At 39.9% G+C, this 20,465-nt stretch overlaps 1 protein-coding gene across 1 annotated transcript in view; it reads right to left on the bottom strand.

Moving 5' to 3' along the window:
* LOC309702420 (protein NLRC3-like) overlaps positions 1 to 20,184 on the bottom strand; it is a 25,417-nt gene extending 5,233 nt beyond the window's left edge. The window contains exons 1-8 of the mRNA XM_082527138.1: positions 20,133 to 20,184; positions 19,017 to 19,142; positions 18,813 to 18,932; positions 16,465 to 16,543; positions 12,194 to 12,398; positions 10,245 to 12,042; positions 8,150 to 8,323; positions 2,671 to 2,844 (exon numbers count right to left, since the gene is read on the bottom strand). Of these exons, the coding sequence (XP_082383264.1) occupies positions 2,671 to 2,844; positions 8,150 to 8,323; positions 10,245 to 12,042; positions 12,194 to 12,398; positions 16,465 to 16,543; positions 18,813 to 18,932; positions 19,017 to 19,105 (2,639 nt within the window). The 5' untranslated portion in view covers positions 19,106 to 19,142; positions 20,133 to 20,184. The remainder of the gene's footprint in view (positions 1 to 2,670; positions 2,845 to 8,149; positions 8,324 to 10,244; positions 12,043 to 12,193; positions 12,399 to 16,464; positions 16,544 to 18,812; positions 18,933 to 19,016; positions 19,143 to 20,132) is intronic.
* Positions 20,185 to 20,465: the final 281 nt, after the last annotated feature.

Genomic DNA, 20,465 nt, shown 5'->3' with positions numbered 1-20,465 from the left:
AAATACGCATTAGAACCTAATGCTCATATCGTTTTCCTTTGCTTTATAACAATGTGAGCAGCTACTGCTAAATAGCATTAGCTAATAACAGCAGTCTAATTTAATGCAAGTTAGCCTCATTTGCATTACAACGATGTGAGGAGTTAACGCTAAGTATGCTGCCATTAGTGGCTAATTCTAATTAGGGGTGAATAAATATTACCAGCTAATGCTAATATCGTATTCTCTTCCCTTTTAACAATGTGAGCAGCTAGTGCTAGGTAGGCTGATGCTAGCAGCTAATGCTAAAGCTAATTTAATGTGAATTAGCATCACATTAGTGAGGAGTTAATGCTAAGTAGACTGCCATTAGCAGGTAATGCTAATTTTAGGTGAATAGGAATTGGCAGATAATGCTAATACCATATTTTCTTGCTTTATAACAATGTGACCAGCTAATGCTATGTAGGTTGCCGTTATTAGCTAATACTAATTTGAGGTGAATTAGCATTATCCCCTTATGCTAACAATGTTTTTTCTTACTTTTTAACAATACAAGTAGCTAATGTGAACACTTTTTTTTTTTATTGAATTCTAATTTTTCCCTTGCGATGTGAAGAGTTAATGCTAAATAGGATGCCATTAGTGGCTAATTCTAATTTTAGATGAGAAAGCATTAGAAGCTAATGCTAATACCATATTTTCTTGCTTTATATCAATATTAGTAGGTAATGCTAAGTACGTAGCCATTATTAGCTAATGCTAATTTAGGTGAATCAGCATTATCCACTAATGCTAACACTGTTTTTGCCAACTCTTTTCCCTTGCATTATAACAATATGAGCAGCTAATGCTAAGAAGGCTGCCATTATTAGGTAATGCTAATTATTATGTGTGTTAGCATTATCCGCTGCTGCTAGCAATGTTTTATCTTACCTTTTAACAATATCAGCAGCTAATGCTAACACTAATTTAATTTCAGTTAAACCTACTTAGCATTAATTAACTTCATTTAGCATTAAGAAGTTTTTGCTATAGGCTACCATTAGTGGCTAATGCTAATTTTAGGTAAATAGAAATTGGCAGCTAATGCTAATAACATATTTTCTTGCCTTATAACAATGTGACCAGCTAATGCTAAGCAGGTGCCATTATTAGCTAATACTAATTTGAGATGAATTAGCATTATCTGCTTATGCTAACAATGTTTTTTCTTACTTTTTAACAATACGCCATTAGTGGCTAATTCTAATTTTAGATGAAAAAGGATTAACAGCTAATGCTCATACTGTTTGCTTTGTAAGAATGACAGCAGCTAATGATATGAAGTCTACCGTTATTAACTAATGCTAATTTGATGAGAATTAGCATTATCCGATAATGGTAACTCTTTTCCCCTGCATTATAACAATGTCAGGAGTTAATGCTAAGTAGACTGCCATTAGGGGCTAACTCTAATTAGGGGTGAATAATTATTAGCAGCTAATACTAATACCGTTTTCTCTTTTTCCTTATAACAACTTGAGCAGCTAATGCTAATTTGATGCGAATTAGCATTATATTAGTGAGCAGTTAATGCTAAGTAGGCTGCCTTTATTAACTAATACTACGTTGACGTGAATTAGCATTATGCGCTACTGCTAATACTGTTTTCTCTTACTTATTAAAAATGATAGTAGCTAATACTAATACTCTTTTCCGTTGGGTAACAACAAAGTGAGGAATTAATGCTAAGTTGGCTGCTTTTAGCGGCTTATTCTAATTAGGGGTGAATAATTATTAGCAGCAAATGCTAATACCGTTTTCTCTTTCCTTATAACAATATGAGCAGTTAATGCTAATTTGATGTAAATTAGCATTATATTAGTGAGGAGTTAATGCTAAGTAGGCTGCCATTAGCAGCTAAAGGTAATTTGAGGTGAATAAGCACTAGTAGCTAATGCCAATACCCTTTTCTCTTGTGTTATAATGATGTGAAACGTTAATATTGTTCTCAAACAACAGAATGAGAATGAAATATTGATTCTAACAGGGCCCATAAACAGCATTAGCTTAGCAGCATTAGCTTATCAGAGTCTCCATCATGGTCACACAAATCCTTAGCGGAGCAAAGTGGCCTACTTAGCAATAGCTGCTGTAGAAAGCAAAGGGAAAACAGTATTAGCATTAGCTGCTAAATGTGCACTTGAGAACAAATCTATTGTGAATTCAGCCGTGAATGTAGTGTTTCCAGTAAGCTTCCATTTCCAAATGTTAGCTGCTCCTGTCTGCCTCTTTGTCACACACACAGACTGAAATGATTCACAGCCTTGTTTCATCCTTCTGTCAGTGTCACTGACTGTCACTGTGACTGTGGACATACAGCATGGGAAACACACACATGGCTGATACTTGTATCTAAAGTTACAAAATGTTGTCTCTGTCCAAATATTACCTAACTGTAAGTCTACTTTTAATGAAACTCTCAACATGACTTATCAGTTATCATTAATGTTCCTGCAAACAGACTCCTTGAAGACCCCCTACATAAATATCCATGTACTATCCAGCTAGACTAGTGTGTCTGTCCCTGAAAATATTCCTGCATGTGTGATTGTTCATGTCTCATCTGCAGGAAACAAACAGGAAGTGAGTGAAAGACACAGGAAATGATTCCAGCTCTTCCTCCTATATCAGACATTCTCTCCATACCTGAGAGTGTCCAGTCTCCAGCCTGGATCCTTCAGTCCAGCCGACAGAAGCTTCATTCCTGAGAGATCTGGATGATTGTAGCTCAGGTCCAGCTCTCTCAGATGGGAGGGGTTGGAGGTCAGAGCTGAGGCCAGAGAAGTACAGCCTTCCTCTGTGATCAGACAGCCTGACAGACTGCAGACACACAAAACAACAATCCATCTGTTATCCATCTCTATAGCAGCATAACTAAGTGATGGTTCAGGGTCACCTGATCCAGCTCTAACTATAAGTTTTATCAAAAAGGAAAGTTTGAAGCTGATCGTCAAAGTAGAGAGGGTGTCTGTCTCCTGAACTCAAACTGGGAGCTGCTTCCACACCCAGTCCAACATAGCCAGGCTTTCTTTGCTGCTTTGACAAAACCTCAAATCCCAGTCAGAGATGGTGAGCATCATCACAGTGATGATCATTTCTCTGTTAACCCAGGCTTTCTGCTTCAGGATCTGTGCACGCTCACAGAACAAGGAGACCTTTAAACATCATTTCACTAAATGGATGGACTGAGCTCAGCCTACAGATGAACTGGATAAATAAAAGATTTGACCTCAGTGTGCTCAGTGTTCCTGTCTATTCCTAACATATTCCTAACATGATAGCTGCACTTTAGAGCTCTAAAACTGGAACTGACACATATTTAAACTCCACATGTTACTCAGTACATTCAGTTCTGACACTCGCCCACAGTCCAACAAAGGAAACATGGAGATCACATCAGTTTGTCACCAAAGTCTAATTATTCCAGAGGGCAGTGTTGATACAACTAAAGTTATTTTTAAGCAAAGTTGAGTTTTTTATTGTAGCAGTACTTCATGTCTGAAGTATCACTTAAATGCATTACACGCTGTTGATGGCAGCAAACAAACCACCCAAACAAACAGAGGTGGGAGGCTTGGGCAGACTACGTAGGATCAGCTTGTGGGAGGAGTCAGGATAAAACCAAAGAAAGACAAGCTAACAAACACCACAGTGAAGTGAGTAGCTACAAACTGCAGGCCGATTAGTGTTGTTGAAGAAGTCGGTCTGAGGAACGTTCTTAGGATCAACAAATGACGGCATGTATGAGCCTCCCTCAAGACGCACCATCACAAGAAGAACACATGAGCTGTAGAAAAAGGAGAGACTATGAAAGCCACGGCGTTACAACGTGCACCAGCTGTTGGTCTCTCTGGAGACTACTGGGCGTGGCTGGGTAACCATGGTTACTTGGGAGTTACAGTACATGATATTAATGAAGAGTGGGAGCTGCGTTCTATAGCAAACAATTTGTTATGAGGTAATCAGCTGATCTTAGTTTAACCGGAAGCCCTTCACAATAATTGCAATGCCTTTATTTTGTACAACTACCATCAGTTCGTCTGTACTGATGGTAACTTAAAGTCACACTAATGTCGTTTAGTTTCTATAGTTTATGTAGTGGAAGTATACTACAGTACCCTGATCACTGATAGGACAGATTTATGTAGATATACACCTTTGTGTTTAACATTACTGCATTATAGTACTGTGATCTTTGTCCTTATATATGGCTATATTAGCTATACTGATGTACGTACATATAACTGGATATGTAACTTATCTATTCATCTTATTTGTCATGTATTTGTATTGTGTACTTCCTTTTTGTAAGAAACCACACACATGATCACAGCCGCAAGAATCAATCAGTGAAAGAATAAAGTGTCTCAAACCAAACCTTAAGCTCTTTATTCCACATGCTGGGATCATTTGGCCTTCAGTGGTGTTCTGGCTGACACACCGGAGTGACCAGAGTGCTAAAGAGTGAATCGGACACACCAGTGTCATCTCTGATATCTCCACTACATTTAATCGTCCTTCAGCTTGTGGCTGCCGTTAGCTGGTCTGCTAGTTAGCTGATTTGCTATTTAGCCGGTGTGCTAGTTAGCTGGTGTGCTAGTTAGCCGGTTCGCTAGTCAGCTGGTGTGCTGACCAGCGAACCAGTAGGTTACAAGATGAGCTTGTCTGTCTGATGAGCCAGCTCTCTCTGTCTTGGTCATTTTGTCCTTGGGCAAAACCTAACCTACCACTACAACTGTAGCTTACCTCCACCAGTGTGTGAATGTGAGAGTGAATGAATACAGGGAGTGCAGAATTATTAGGCAAATGAGTATTTTGTCCACATCATCCTCTTCATGCATGTTGTCTTACTCCAAGCTGTATAGGCTCGAAAGCCTACTACCAATTAAGCATATTAGGTGATGTGCATCTCTGTAATGAGAAGGGGTGTGGTCTAATGACATCAACACCCTATATCAGGTGTGCATAATTATTAGGCAACGTCCTTTCCTTTGGCAAAATGGGTCAAAAGAAGGACTTGACAGGCTCAGAAAAGTCAAAAACAGTGAGATATCTTGCAGAGGGATGCAGCAGTCTCAAAATTGCAAAGCTTCTGAAGCGTGATCATCGAACAATCAAGCGTTTCATTCAAAATAGTCAACAGGGTCGCAAGAAGCGTGTGGAAAAACCAAGGCACAAAATAACTGCCCATGAACTGAGAAAAGTCAAGCGTGCAGCTGCCAAGATGCCACTTGCCACCAGTTTGGCCATATTTTGGAGCTGCAACATCACTGGAGTGCCCAAAAGCACAAGGTGTGCAATACTCAGAGACATGGCCAAGGTAAGAAAGGCTGAAAGACGACCACCACTGAACAAGACACACAAGCTGAAACGTCAAGACTGGGCCAAGAAATATCTCAAGACTGATTTTTCTAAGGTTTTATGGACTGATGAAATGAGAGTGAGTCTTGATGGGCCAGATGGATGGGCCCGTGGCTGGATTGGTAAAGGGCAGAGAGCTCCAGTCCCACTCAGACGCCAGCAAGGTGGAGGTGGAGTACTGGTTTGGGCTGGTATCATCAAAGATGAGCTTGTGGGGCCTTTTCGGGTTGAGGATGGAGTCAAGCTCAACTCCCAGTCCTACTGCCAGTTTCTGGAAGACACCTTCTTCAAGCAGTGGTACAGGAAGAAGTCTGCATCCTTCAAGAAAAACATGATTTTCATGCAGGACAATGCTCCATCACACGCGTCCAAGTACTCCACAGCGTGGCTGGCAAGAAAGGGTATAAAAGAAGAAAAACTAATGACATGGCCTCCTTGTTCACCTGATCTGAACCCCATTGAGAACCTGTGGTCCATCATCAAATGTGAGATTTACAAGGAGGGAAAACAGTACACCTCTCTGAACAGTGTCTGGGAGGCTGTGGTTGCTGCTGCACGCAATGTTGATGGTGAACAGATCAAAACACTGACAGAATCCATGGATGGCAGGCTTTTGAGTGTCCTTGCAAAGAAAGGTGGCTATATTGGTCGCTGATTTGTTTTTGTTTTGTTTTTGAATGTCAGAAATGTATATTTGTGAATGTGGAGATGTTATATTGGTGTCACTGGTAAAAATAAATAAATGAAATGGGTATATATTTGTTTTTTGTTAAGTTGCCTAATAATTATGCACAGTAATAGTCACCTGCACACACAGATATCCCCCTAAAATAGCTAAAACTAAAAACAAACTAAAAACTACTTCCAAAAACATTCAGCTTTGATATTAATGAGTTTTTTGGGTTCATTGAGAACATGGTTGTTGTTCAATAATAAAATTATTCCTCAAAAATACAACTTGCCTAATAATTCTGCACTCCCTGTAGTGGGATTGTAAAGGGTCTTTGAGGGTCTCGAAAAGCGCTATATAAATGCAATCCATTATTATTATTAAGAGCATCTTTAGGCCTGACTGTGCTCATCCTTCCTCCAACCTCTCCTTACCAAAGATAACAACTACATCAGTATTAGCTCAATAACAATTTCTGCAATTCAATTGTGGACATTCATTTTTAAACCTTGTGTAAAACGATAAAACCTCAAAGTCTGAGCATTATTCTTTGTGCAAACAGCTCTTGCAGGTTCCCCCGGACTTAGGTTATTTTTATTATTTAATTACTTTCCTTTAAGCAGCTGTTCAGGCTACTAAACTCATCCCAGAAATAACAAGTGACACCATTAATAGTAGAGGTGGGAATCACCATACGATATTATCACAATACTTAACGCACGATACGATATTATTGCGATTTTTAAAAATATTTTGCGATATTTAAATTCTGCACATAAAGGTAAACTTTATCAATATTCATTTTATCTAATATCAAAGTCTCACACTCAGTCTTTCTCTCATTTCAGTCAGTTTTATTGTTGACAAACTGAACGGTTTGTATTACAGTCTAGTCCAACTTAACTGAATGCAACCATCTGGTACAATTATAGCTATTCTGAACTATGCAATTTATGAAAACTATGCAGCCCCTTCAGCAACTGAAGAATTTGAAAGTAAATTTTAAAAAAAATATAATTTTACATTAAATAAAAAAGTTTTAAACTTAATTAAAATTAAACATGTCTTAAATTAAAATAAGTAAACTGTCATGTTTATTGCAGCCAAAAAAAAAGTTAAACACATTTGGACAGTGAAGGAATGTCAGGATTGTTGCTCAGAAAAAGGATCAACATGCTCTGAAGTCAACATGCTCTGACTCCAGAGCATGTTGACTTCAGAGAAAAAATTGTTTGTAACAAAATATCGATTTCTGCTGTCCCTGTATCGATACATTATTAGCAAACAAAATATCACGATACTACACAGTATCGATTTTTTCCCCCACCCCTAATTAATAGTGGAGCTAACTTTAACAGGTGAAACTGATTTGACCTATAAGGCTACTGCAGTTACTTCTTATCAGGTTTAGTAGGGAAGACATCTGGATGAGGTAGTTAGTAGTATGTAGTTAGTACCGGGCGACTCCCCTCCCCCACATCGGCACCAGAACCCTGTATTATCTACAGGGTAAGACTGCCTGTTTTATCAAACTATGGCCATTACTACTGTGATCATTTGCAGCCCAGTGTGCCGCTCTCTCTGCTGGGATGAACCACTGGAGCTCACCCAGTCATCCCTTTCTTTCTCTCAAGAAGAAGTGAAATAAATATATTTATTATGTTACGAGTCTAATATTCTTTAAATCAAACTGTAATGAATAAATCAAGCAAGAAGATTTGGTGGCTCCACGTGTTGTAGAAGAAAAGATAAACATCTCATTTTGAGAAATCAGCCTTTAAAATTAAGTACTGTGAATAAAAAACAAACAGCGAGCCAATCAGCAGTCGCCAATATCCTCCTAATTTCATTCACAAAGAAATCAAATATATATATTATGGGCCCAAAGGAGCCTAAATCTTTAAATTAGGCAGTGCATGAAGTATTTTTTTAAATAAACAGAGACATGACTATAACAACTTTTAGTAATTCAGAGTCCAATTATCCACTCAAATGTAAATAAAAGTTCACTTGACAGCTGTAAAAGTTACCTGTTTATACAATAATATAAATCACATTTCAAATGATCATCTGTGGAAAAGTTTGAATCCTGACCTGAGAGTTTCCACTGCACACTGTGAACTCTTTAGTCCAGCGGACAGAAGCTTCACTCCTGAATCCTGCAGGTCAGAGTTACTCAGGTCCAGCTCTCTCAGACTGGAGGACTGGGAGCTGAGGACTGAGGACAGAGCTTCACAGCTTCTCTCTGACAGGTTACAGCCACTCAGTCTGAAAAATAAAAGACAGTCATACAACAAATACTCATGTTGAGTTTGTTAATACATTTCACAACATTAAATGTTGACTTTCTATTTTTAAAGGAAACATAAACATACTAAGATACAACATCATATGGATGAACTTTAATTAATAATTCTAAAAACTAAATGTTTTCTGATCTGACCTCAGAGTATTCAGTTTACAGTTTAAACGTTGTAGTCCAGCAGACAGAAGCTTCACTCCTGAATCCTGCAGCTTTCTGATACTCAGGTCCAGCTCTGTCAGACTAGAGGACTGCGAGCTGAGAACTGAGGACAGAGCTTCACAGTTTTCCTCTGAGAGTTCACAGATGTTAAGTCTGAAGATAAAAACATGAATAAAGATTGTTGTTAAAGTGTAATCAAGGTGCAATAGCTTATTGTCTTGTGCTGAGCAGGTTAGTAAAACTTCACTTTAACTTGGAAATGAATAAAAATGCTATGAGACAAGGATAACTGGATAAAGACATAAACAAAAACAAACATCAAACACATAAACAAACAGAACTAAACATAATACAAATTGATCTGACCTCAGAACATTCAGTTTGGCATGTGGACTCTCCACTGCAGCAGACAGAAGCTTTACTGCTGAAGCCTTCAGGCTGTTGGTACTCAGGTCCAGCTCTCTCAGACTACAGGACTGGGAGCTGACCACTGACAACAAATTTTCACAGCCTTCCTCTGAGACGTTACAGCTGCTCAGTCTGTGAGAGAAAGGAAAAAAACAAAAAAAACCAAACAATATATGTGATCAAATTAAATTTGTTTATATGTTGAACCCTTTTTTTTAAAAATTTATTTAAACCTATGAGACTATGAGTGCTACCAGTCCAGTGCACATGATTAGTACCTTGATGGTACCTTGCTCAGGGGTACCACAAGGTAACTATTCGGTGGATTCGACCCCTGACCTTATGATCATGGGGTGACCACTCTGCCTACTGAGCTAATAATTCTGTGTACACTGTCATACAATATTAACTAAAACAATTATTTTAGAAAATTTTAGTAATTCAATAATCATGCTCATTACCTGTGTATTGTGAATAACACTGGATTTTAAACACTAGCTGTATAAAACTCTTCCTGTTAAAGGTGTGTATAAAGGAGATGAGCTGAAATGCAGACTTCATGGAGAATGTTTGCTGTCAGCATATATCAAAGACAAAGCAGAGATCCATCCAGTCTCTTCCACTAAGCCCACAGAGGGACAGACAACCACTCTCACTCACACCTGCATGAAGTTTAGATCACCAGGTAACCTAACTGCATGTCTGTGGACAGTGGGAAGAAACTGTAGAGGACCCAGAGTGAACCCACTGTAATTCTGTGATAACACTGGTTATGGAAGCCTTACAGTTACATATGGTTACTGACAAGAAACACGACCTTAGAGGCAATTTCAGTAATGAAGACCGAGTTTCTCCCTCCATACAGGATGAAAACATGACAGCACAGCAGAGATTTATATTTAAAAAGGGAGGGTGTGCACTGAAAGTGAGATACAAACTTGAACTTAAATTATGAACATCAGAAAAAGATGTAGGTGAAGTCTGGCAGGTGAAGTTTGTGCTTTAGAATAAAACAACCAAACTCCTGGAGTTGGAGACAAATGAACAAGCTGAGGATAATAAACCTGTCAGAGGGGCTGAAGCATCAGAGCTCATGTTCTTATAGGCTGGGTCTGGATTGTCCTTTGATAAGAGTTACAGAACAAAGTGTGTTTTAGAAATGCTGGAGTGAAACATTAAAACTACCATATATTTACTGAGTGACTGATGATCATTTAATTTACTATTTTAAAAAAAAGTTAGTGCTCTTTGAACTCAGCATTTCTGATTTATTTCCCATGATTTTAACAATGAAGCGATGACAACATGTTTACTCACAGAGCTTTGTTGGAGGCTTTGACCACTGGCAGCATTCTCAGAAGAGCCTCCTCTGAAGCAGAGTATTTCTTGAAGTCAAACTCATCCAGATCTTCTTCTGATGACAGTAAGATGAAGGTCAGAGCTGAGCACTGAGCAGGAGACAGTTTACCTGTGGAGAGACTTCCTGAAGTCCTGTATTGTTGGATCTCCTCCACTAGAGAACGATCATTCAGTTCATTCAGACAGTGGATCAGATTGATGCTTTTCTCTGCAGACAGATTCTTACTGAGCTTCTCCTTGATGTACTGGACTGTTTCCTGATTGGTCAGTGAGCTACTTCCTGTCTGTGTCATCAGGGCTCGTAGGAGAGTCTGATTGGTCTGCAGGGAAAGACCCAGGAGGAAGCGGAGGAACAAGTCCAGGTGTCCATTTGGACTCTGTAAGGCCTTGTCCACAGCACTCTGGTAGAAGTGTTTCTTTGCAGAATCTCCTGTTTCAGACTTCTGGGAGGTTGTTTGTTGTTGTTCCAGCAGATTGAGTCCAGAGTTGATGAAGGTCAGATGGACATGAAGAGCAGCCAGCAACTCCTGAACACTCAGATGGATGAAGCAGAACACCTTGTCCTGGTACAGTCCTCTCTCCTCTTTAAAGATCTGTGTGAACACTCCTGAGTACACTGAGGCTGCTCTGATATCGATGCCACACTCTGTCAGGTCTGATTCATAGAAGATCAGGTTTCCTTTCTGCAGCTGATCAAAAGCCAGTTTCCCCAGAGACTCCATCATCTTCCTGCTCTCAGGACTCCAGTGTGGATCTGTCTCAGCTCCTCCATCATACTTGACCTTCTTCACTTTGGCCTGAACCACCAGGAAGTGGATGTACATCTCAGTCAGGGTCTTGGGCAGCTGTCCTCCCTCTCTGGTTTCCAGCACATCCTCCAGAACTGTAGCAGTGATCCAGCAGAAGACTGGGATGTGACACATGATGTGGAGGCTTCGTGATGTCTTGATGTGGGAGATGATCCTGCTGGCCTGCTCCTCATCTCTGAATCTCTTCCTGAAGTACTCCTCCTTCTGTGGGTCAGTGAACCCTCTGACCTCTGTCACCATGCCAACACAGTCAGGAGGGATCTGATTGGCTGCTGCAGGTCGTGTGGTTATCCAGAGGCGAGCAGAGGGAAGCAGTTTCCCCCTGATGAGGTTTATCAGCAGCACATCCACTGAGGTGGACTTTCTAGGGTCAGTTAGGATTGTAGTTTTGTGGAAGTCCAGAGGAAGTCGACACTCATCCAGACCATCAAAGATGAACACAACCTGGAAGTCTTCAAAGCTGCAGATTCCTGCTTCTTTGGTTTCAGTAAAGAAGTGATGAACAAGTCCCACCAAGCTGAACTTTTCCTCTTTCAGCACATTCAGCTCTCTGAAAGTGAATGGAAATATGAACTGGATGTCCTGGTTGGCTTTGTCTTCAGCCCAGTCCAGGCTGTATTTCTGTGTTAGGACTGTTTTCCCAATGCCAGCCACTCCCTTTGTCAGCACTGTTCTGATTGGTTCATCTCTTCCAGGTGAGGCTTTAAAGATGTCTTCTTGTCTGATGGTTGTTTCTGGTCTGTCTGGTTTCCTGGATGCTGTTTCAATCTGTCTGACCTCATGTTCATCATTGACCTCTGCAGTCCCTCCCTCTGTGATGTAGAGCTCTGTGTAGATCTGATTCAGGAGGGTTGGGTTTCCTGCTTTAGCGATGCCCTCAAACACACACTGGAACTTCTTCTTCAGCTTAGACTTAAGTTTACGATGACAAACAGCAGCTGGAAGTTCTGAATAATAATAATAAAAATACAACTTTAACAATCATATTTTACAAAATGCTGATGACAATTTCTGACCCACTGAGAAATGACTGAACACACTGGTGTCACAAGTGTCTCATTTATCCAGCAGCTTAAATCTTTAGATAAATCCTCTTACGTCTCTGCAGACGGTCAGCCAGCTCCTCCTGCTTCATTCTCCTCAGGAAGTCCACTGTGATCTTCACAAATGCCTCTCTGCTGTTTCTCCTCTGCTCATCATCCTCCCTCTGAAACTCCAAGCACTGGGGCTTATTTGGATTCAGAGCCTTCTGGATCTTCTTCAGCTCGTTCTTCACAAAAGTGATGATGTTGTCCTCCAGCAGCTGGAACAGAATACTTTATGAATGACCCACCACTCTGAACCTCAGTATCCACAACGTCCACTTCTTTACGATCAAGGGGCATATCATCCACGACCTCTTCACCAATTATAGGTTTGACTTTATCTGATTAACTGAGACTTTGTCCACAACTCCATGATCCCAAAACGTTGATGCTGTTCATATGAATGCAGCGATTTCAGTGGGAGAAACATTTCTTTTTTTTGTTATTCTCTTTTTATTAAACAACCTATATAAACACAAATAATCCAAAATAAACATATAATCAAGAACAGACGTAAATAATAAAAAAATAAATAAATGAAAATAAGAAAAACAGACGGGTGTACCCTCTAGTGTGTATGTACTCGCACACACATATTCACTCACACACCCATATTCTTAAGCATACATACACATACCTACTTACATATGTGTTCACTTGTAGTCTCATACATACTAACATATACATATAAACACATAACGATTCAGAAATGTGGCATATATAGTTACAGAGATTCAAACAAGATCGGGTCTCCTTAACCGGATGTAGTGTTTCCATTTACCCCAAATTTCACTAAATATATCAAACTGGAGTCTTTTAATGAAGGTAATTCTTTCCATTTTAAACATCCCATGTACAGTCTCATGCCAATCACCCAGTGATGGAATTTTCACACTAAGCCATTTCTTGGTAATAATTTTACGGGCAGCCAAACTCAGGATACCATACAACTGCTTAGACATTTTATCTACATTTACTGAGTATAAATATCCAAACAAAAGTTCGTCCCAATTAAAGGGAAGCTGCATACCAAAAATAATCTGCAACTCAGAGTGGATCAATACCCAAAAAATGTTGATCCTTGGGCAAGACCAGAACAGATGAAAATGTTTTACTCCTTGGGCCCCACAATTTCTCCAGCAATTAGAGTGATTAAAATAATGTTTACTTTGTGCAGGGGTAATAAAAAACCTACAGATACTCTTCCAACCGTAACATCTCCATGTATTAGAACTAGAAATTCTCCACTGAAAAGCGCACTGCTCATACCAAATGTTATCTGATATTGCTATATTTGTTTCATTTTCCCATTTTTTTTTGATGTAGGTAGTATTCCACTTCTTAACCTCTTGTATACCCTTGTACAATCTTGAAATCACCTTAAGGCCTGTGTCAGCCTGATAAGCCTTGACAAATATACTCAGAACAGGTAAAGAAAAAAGATCTGTTCTCTTAGGTATAAAATTATATAGATGATGCCTAATTTGTAAGAACCTAAAAAAGTCCGTTTTACTTAACTGGTATTGATCTTTTATTGATTGGAAGTCCCTAAGAGTTCCCTTATCGTAAAACATACAATATGCCGTTAAAGCTTGTCCAGACCATTTTTTATATCTTACGTCTAATTCATTAGGTAAAAAATCACTGTCAAAAGCGCACCATCTTAAAATCCTAACCTCTTCAATCCAATCATTCTTATTAAGAAATTGTAACCAGAGTTTTAAAGGTAGGTTAATCCATTGGTTTCCTTGATGAATTTGTTTTTTAATAAGTGTCACATCCCCTAGAATTGCCTGAATTGGAGAATCTTTTAAGGTCACTGTTTCTAGTTCTTTCCATCTCGCTTGATAATCTACATTACACCAACACACTAATGTCCTCAATTGAGCAGAAATATAATAGTCTTTCAAACATGGGAACCCCAACCCTCCTTTGTCTTTAGCCAACTGAATAGTTTGGTACTTAATCCGTGGTTTTTTCCCCTGCCATATAAACCTAGAGATTATTTTGTCCCATTCCCGAAATTGTTTGTCAGTTATTTCTACAGGGAGTGTTTGGAATAGGTAGAGCATCCTGGGCAAGATATTCATTTTAACTGTATCTATACGTGATTCAAAATTTAAAAATGGTAATAAATTCCATCTTTTAATATCCTCATTTATTTTATAACTTAAAGGATTAAAGTTTGCATTGTATATCTTAGACAGATCTTTAGTAATATTTACTCCAAGATACTTCATCTGCTCCGTTTCCCATTTCAAATTGGCTTTAGCCTTAATTTCATAATTGGGCTCATAGTTAAAAGTTAATATCTGAGTCTTCGATATATTTAGTTTATAACCTGATATTGAACTAAAGATCTCCAGAAGTGACAATAGCTTGGGGAAAGTAGTGTTTGGATTTGTCAAATAAATCAAAATATCGTCAGCAAACAAGGAAATCTTATGCTCTCGACCCCTAATCTTGACTCCAGTAATAGTATTGCTTTGTATTACACTTTGAGGGAGAAACATTTCACTGGTGTTCAGAGCTGAACTACCAACAGGTTGATGATCAAAGCCAGAAACTTGGAGATGTTTCAGGTGACTGAGTTGATCGTACAGACAACTGGTCTTAAAGGTTCACTCTGTTTACGCATACAGATCAGTATTTAAGGTTTGACTCTCATCATCCACTGGGGCACAAACTGGGCGTCATCAGGACACTACAACACAGAACAAACACCATCCCCACAGACACAGCAGCCAGCGAAGCAGAAGAACTTCACATCAAGAAGGTCCTGAGTAAATGTGAACGCTGGTTTGAGGGCGGAGTCAAGGAGGCCATTTATGTGAAAAGGAAAGACCATCTCTGAATGGAGGAGGGGCCTAAGGGTACAACTGTCACCATCTTACAATGCTGTGATTGCAGCCATTCCCCAGCTCTCTGTGAACTGGACTCATGACCATTGATCAACAACCATTGATCAATGGTCCTGACAATATGCGTACCAATGATCAATGAACTGACCTCCCAGCCCATTGTTCCTTCAGTGGGCTGGTTTCAGTCATACAAATGTCCTGTTTATGAGATTGAAACCTGCAGTCAGCTGAGACTGAAGAAGTCACCTGATGATGATGAAACGTTTCTCCCACTGAAAACATCCAGATGAACAGAATCAAGCTTTTTTGGGATTTACGTACCTGGATGATTGAGCATCAAGACACAACTCTGTGACTTTTCTCAGATGAATAAATCCTCTCCTCCAGCTTTGTTTACATCTACCAGCCCTGTGGCGCTGCCCAGGGAAATAATCTATGTGAGAGGTGGAAAGTCATACAGGTGTCTGCTCCTGCCTTCAGTTATTTTATCTACTGTGTGTCAACTGGCTGAACCTCCTCCAACTGTCTACTGTCTCCCTAAACTCAACAATGACTTAGTGATCTATCCATTCTCTGACCAAACACATCCTGCTGCAGGAGGTTAACATAGCAGCCAATGATGATCCCACTCACTGTGAACAACACATTTGGACCTGATTTGCTGCTCTGGTTTACACGTGAACTTCCACTGCTGCTGTCACCAACTTGAGAGGCTCTACAGAAAAACTGGACTTGTCCATAAAAATCATAAACTACATTACAAGGACAGCATTGCTCAATCAACTCTAATTACTACTGACATGTTATCTCTTCTAACTAAGGTACAGACACTCAAACTTGCTGCTTTCAGTGAGAAGTCAAATGTCTGAATATGAGCTGGAAGCTGCTGAGAGTCCTCCTCCTTCCCGTGGGGTTTACTTTCTCTACTACTTTCACTATAAACACGCCCCTTTCATGCACCTGCAGAGGGCCACCAGCAGATGGAGCTGTCTTAAACAAATCCACTTGGATAGTTAGCTGTAGATGATTTTCTCAGTATGATTGTAGGATTTTGAGTTATTCTTCAGATTTATTTAAACTCTTATATTGTGCACAAGTGTTGAGCGACCCATAATTTCTCTGTACTTTTCATAAGAGCAGCCAGACTTTCAGCTAGTTTTTGTTTTTTTAAGAGCTCAAAGTTATTGAAGAAACAGTTATTCAGCTTCATTCCCACTGATCTCGACTACAAACTGTTTCACTTTGGTTTCTGTTTAAAGCCTCGATGTTTAAAACGTTTCCCTGTGATCACATTTGCACCGTCTGATTTCAAAGTTTGTTTTCTTTTGGTCATTTAGTCCACAGAGTCCTTGGTGTTCTGAAAGGGACCTATAAATAAATGCATTATTATTAATAATAAAGTAGTTGTTGTACATGTACAGACCATAAATATGGAGTCCAGCTGTGTTTGATGCTGCTGGGCAGACTGACCACTGGGAACCTCTGAGCTCTGCTGCTCCACTCTGTGGAAGAACCATGAAGGATTAGATCAACACAGGATAAAGATCCAGGAGTTTCTGCTCAAATAACTTCATCTGAATCAAGTCTGTCAAGTTTTAGACTCTCAGATTCTGAAGATATATTTTCTGTTTTCTATGAACTTTCTTTCATCAGTGATGGAAGTGATGATGCTGCAGAAGCTCAGAGGAAACTTTGAGACTTCATCAAACTGATAAATTCACTCACTGGAAGGTAAAACTGTGATGAACCATCAACTAATGCTCTCAGGAGGCCAAAGGTCCCTGAATGTAACTGTGCAGTAGATTCAACGAGTGTTTGAAACCTGACCTCTTCCATATGTTTTCATTCTAACACAAGAAGTCCTTTTCTCATTGCTTTGATTTGAGTTTTGAGTTTTCTGAGTCTCGTATTTGGAGTCGAGTCTAATCAATGATCTGACAGAAGAACATTAAAAAGGAGTTACCAGTGCTGTCAAAATTAACATGTAGGGTTAGGGTTAGGGGTTCATCTGTTATCATGATTAACATGATAAAAACCTTTAACACAACACATCTGGAGAGCAGAACGACTCAAAATCCCTGAAATGTTTCTATCAACGCACTTCGAGCAGTTTGTCCGAGTAGAGTTACCTTTGCACACGTGCAGATGTGCAGCACATCTGTTAGTGACGGAAGCTGAACCAATCAGCTCAATATGGAAGATGACAAACACACACTGACCTCTCGATGGAAAGTTTGAGCATTAAAAAAATAACAAGACGGACCAGCCGACCAACATGAAGGATTCTGCACATCGTGACAGAAGGAATTTTCTTTTCACCGAAGCACTTCCAGCTTAAAATATCACAACGATGCAAAGCACTGATGACACAACTGCCAAGTGGACAAACTGCAGACCTGTTAGTGTTGTTAATAACATAGTTTTGGTTCCTCGTGTCAAAGACTTGAAGAAGAGTGACAGAGAGTGTTAGACTGCTGCAGGATCAGTGCCACCTCCACAGACCTGTGAAGAAAATGATGGTTTGACAGATGGGCTCAGATTCAGGATCAGCTGAGGAGTTTGTGGCTGACAGAATCCTGCAGGTACAGAGCAGAGCCCATCATTAGCATGCAGGACTGTCCCTGGGGGGGTCGGCTCATTCAGGAGGTTTATCAATGTTTACATGTTCAATAAACATGTTAAGTGTGTAAATTTGCCCTTTTCTCTCGAGTCTGTTTGCTCATGAAATGAACTTTGATTCGTTTACATTAAAAATGATGTTTAATGGTGATTAATCCAAATGAATCCACAGTAACCCTGTGATGAGTCTGATTAAACATTTTCATTAACAGCAGTAACATAGATTATATATTATTATATATTAGTGCACACTTAGCTTTTAGTATATATGTTTGTTACAAAGTTGTATTTACAGCAGAGAAGCTGAGTTAAAGACTGAAAACTATTCAAAGTCTCTTTGAATTGAAGCGTTTAACATTCTTTGTGTTTATTCTGCATTGACTTCATTATATGGTGTAAACGTCTGTTACAGGCTTAAATATAAAGTTGGAAAAATGTAACTGCAGCTATTGATCAAGTAATTGTGATTAATCAGGATTAATGACAGAAGATTGTGTCATTAATTAGTCATGTTTTAATCTACTGACAGCACTAGTGTTCACTCTGGTGCCTCCAACTGTTTTACGCCCTTTCAACACCTTCATGGTCAAAAGTGTACACGCACAAAATCTACAATAAAACCCTCATGCAGCAATAGGACAGACACACAATCCATTTATCTCTGTGTCTCAAACACACACACGTGTATTCAAAGCCTCGATTTGTTCATATTTCATCTGTTGTGTTTTTATCTTCAGCGTTTTCAGTGTTGCTGCATTTACACCAAAAATGTTTCCATTGATGAATCAGATTGATTTGAATGTGTTTCATCCATACAAATCCCTCCCTGGTGGTCACATGACTCTATAACATAACAGGAGTCATGTGACAAGAGTTTCATGCTGTAAAATGTCACAATGGTTGAATGTGGTGGAGTAAAAATGTGAGATATCAACGACTTTTCTTCAATATGAAATGTTTGCAGGGCCTGACAGGAAGTGGACGGACGCTCTGATCACTTCCTGTTTGCTGAAGTGGGTTTTCAGTTGTTTAGAAACCAAAGGCTTGTTTTAAAAGACAGTTTAAATGGGACTGAGGGAACGACGTGTTTGTAGTTTATATCCAACAACATCAAGCAGTTTAATCAAAGAGTTCATGTTGCTAACAGCTCACCTCTCTGCAGCAGACACAGGCTGGGATTTAAAACCAATGAGACGACCTTTAGACCAGTCACTCCTTAAGGACACAGAGCTGGCTTCAGGTTCATGTTTACGTTTAGTTCCTTGTTTCTTCCTGTGAATAATGATGCAGCAGTGATGTGAGTGCTGAGCTGTGACATGGAGAAGAGTCATGGACAGTTAGAGATGGTCATCTCACCTCTGAGCTTTGGTCTGGCTCTCATGTTCCCCACACAGAGTGTTTTTAGAGGGAGGGACTCCCTCCTCTCTGTCCTCACACTGATCCATGCTGCTCAATTCACATCAGCTCACACACACTTTCTACCTGCAGAGGAAACACAAATCATTCATGTGCACATCAGCTGAAATCCTCCTTTCATCATGTGTGCTGTCCAAATATCAGCTGCTTCTTTCCTGCTTCATCTCAGTGTCAGCTGGATGCAGTCAGACAGCAGTGTGAGGCAGAGGAAGCTGCCATCAGCTGCTCTGCTATCAGTCCACTAGATGGAGCCTGAAGCACACACGATGCATTCACTGACACACACTGATTCACTGTGACTGGAAGCTTCAGTCAGTCCAACACGTGTGAACAACATTTTAAACATTTCAGCTGATCCAGGATTCAAAGAGGATCAGCAGAGTTAAAGCTTCACACTAATTCTTGCTGCTGAGTTTGCAGAGAACTGCACACACACTGATTCACTGCTAATGAGAAGCTTCTTCCATCCAGTAATTCATCATCCATCAGCTCTGCTGCTGCTCTCAGTCCTGGACTCTGATCACACACTAAAAGCAGCTTTTTAACTCGTGTCTGTAAGAACTCTTAGTGTTAGCTTAGTGTTAGCTTAGCTTTAGCTTAGTGTTAGCTTAGCGTTAGCTTAGTGTTAGCATGCTGTGTGCTAGCTTAGCGTCAGAGCTCTGCAGGTGTCTCGTGTGTAAATATTAATCACAGTGACAGTAAAGGAGGTAAAGGGCTGTGACGTCATCACGTACGCTGCGTCCTCTGTGGGCTCTGAGTGAACTCAAAGTACAAACTACAAGTACACAAACACGAACATAGCTCAGAGTGGCGGACACACTCGGCCTCGTTGGTCCAGCTGTGAGTCCGTTACCGTGAACTATGGAGCGGCAGATTTGTGCTGAACTAAGCTGCACACAGCTGATGTTAGCCAGGAAACATTACACACTGACTTTAATGGAGAGACCGGAAATACAAACACACACAGTTTGTTGTGTGAAGAAATCAAACACGAGCTGAACAAACAGTAAAGTTCCTAAAGACAAACTGTTAAAGGAGGAAACAAAGCAAACTTACAGTTTCTTCACACACCAACAACAAGCTCCACTCCACGAAGTTCAGGAAGTGAAATTAAACTTTGAGCAGGAAGGAAACACCCAAAGAGACGTTTGAGGACAATCAGGAGCATTGGAACACTGTGCTGCGTTCAGTTGCACCTCGGAAACTCCAAACCTCTGGCAGGCTGTGATTTATTTCTGCTGGTTTTCCTGTTTGAAGCACAAACATCCGTCATCAATTTGTTGTTGTTCTTCCTGCAGCGTTTAAATATTTCAGCACTGAACTGATGTTTCTTCAAAGCTCATTTCAACCTGTTGAAGTCATGAATGAAAGTGCAGACTGAGAGTGGAT

The sequence above is a fragment of the Aulonocara stuartgranti genome, assembly GCF_965226115.1.
Source record: "Aulonocara stuartgranti genome assembly, chromosome: 3".
Taxonomy (NCBI): domain Eukaryota; kingdom Metazoa; phylum Chordata; class Actinopteri; order Cichliformes; family Cichlidae; genus Aulonocara; species Aulonocara stuartgranti.
The sequence above is the reverse complement of the archived record's forward strand: the minus strand, read 5'-3'. Positions and strand labels throughout refer to the sequence as shown.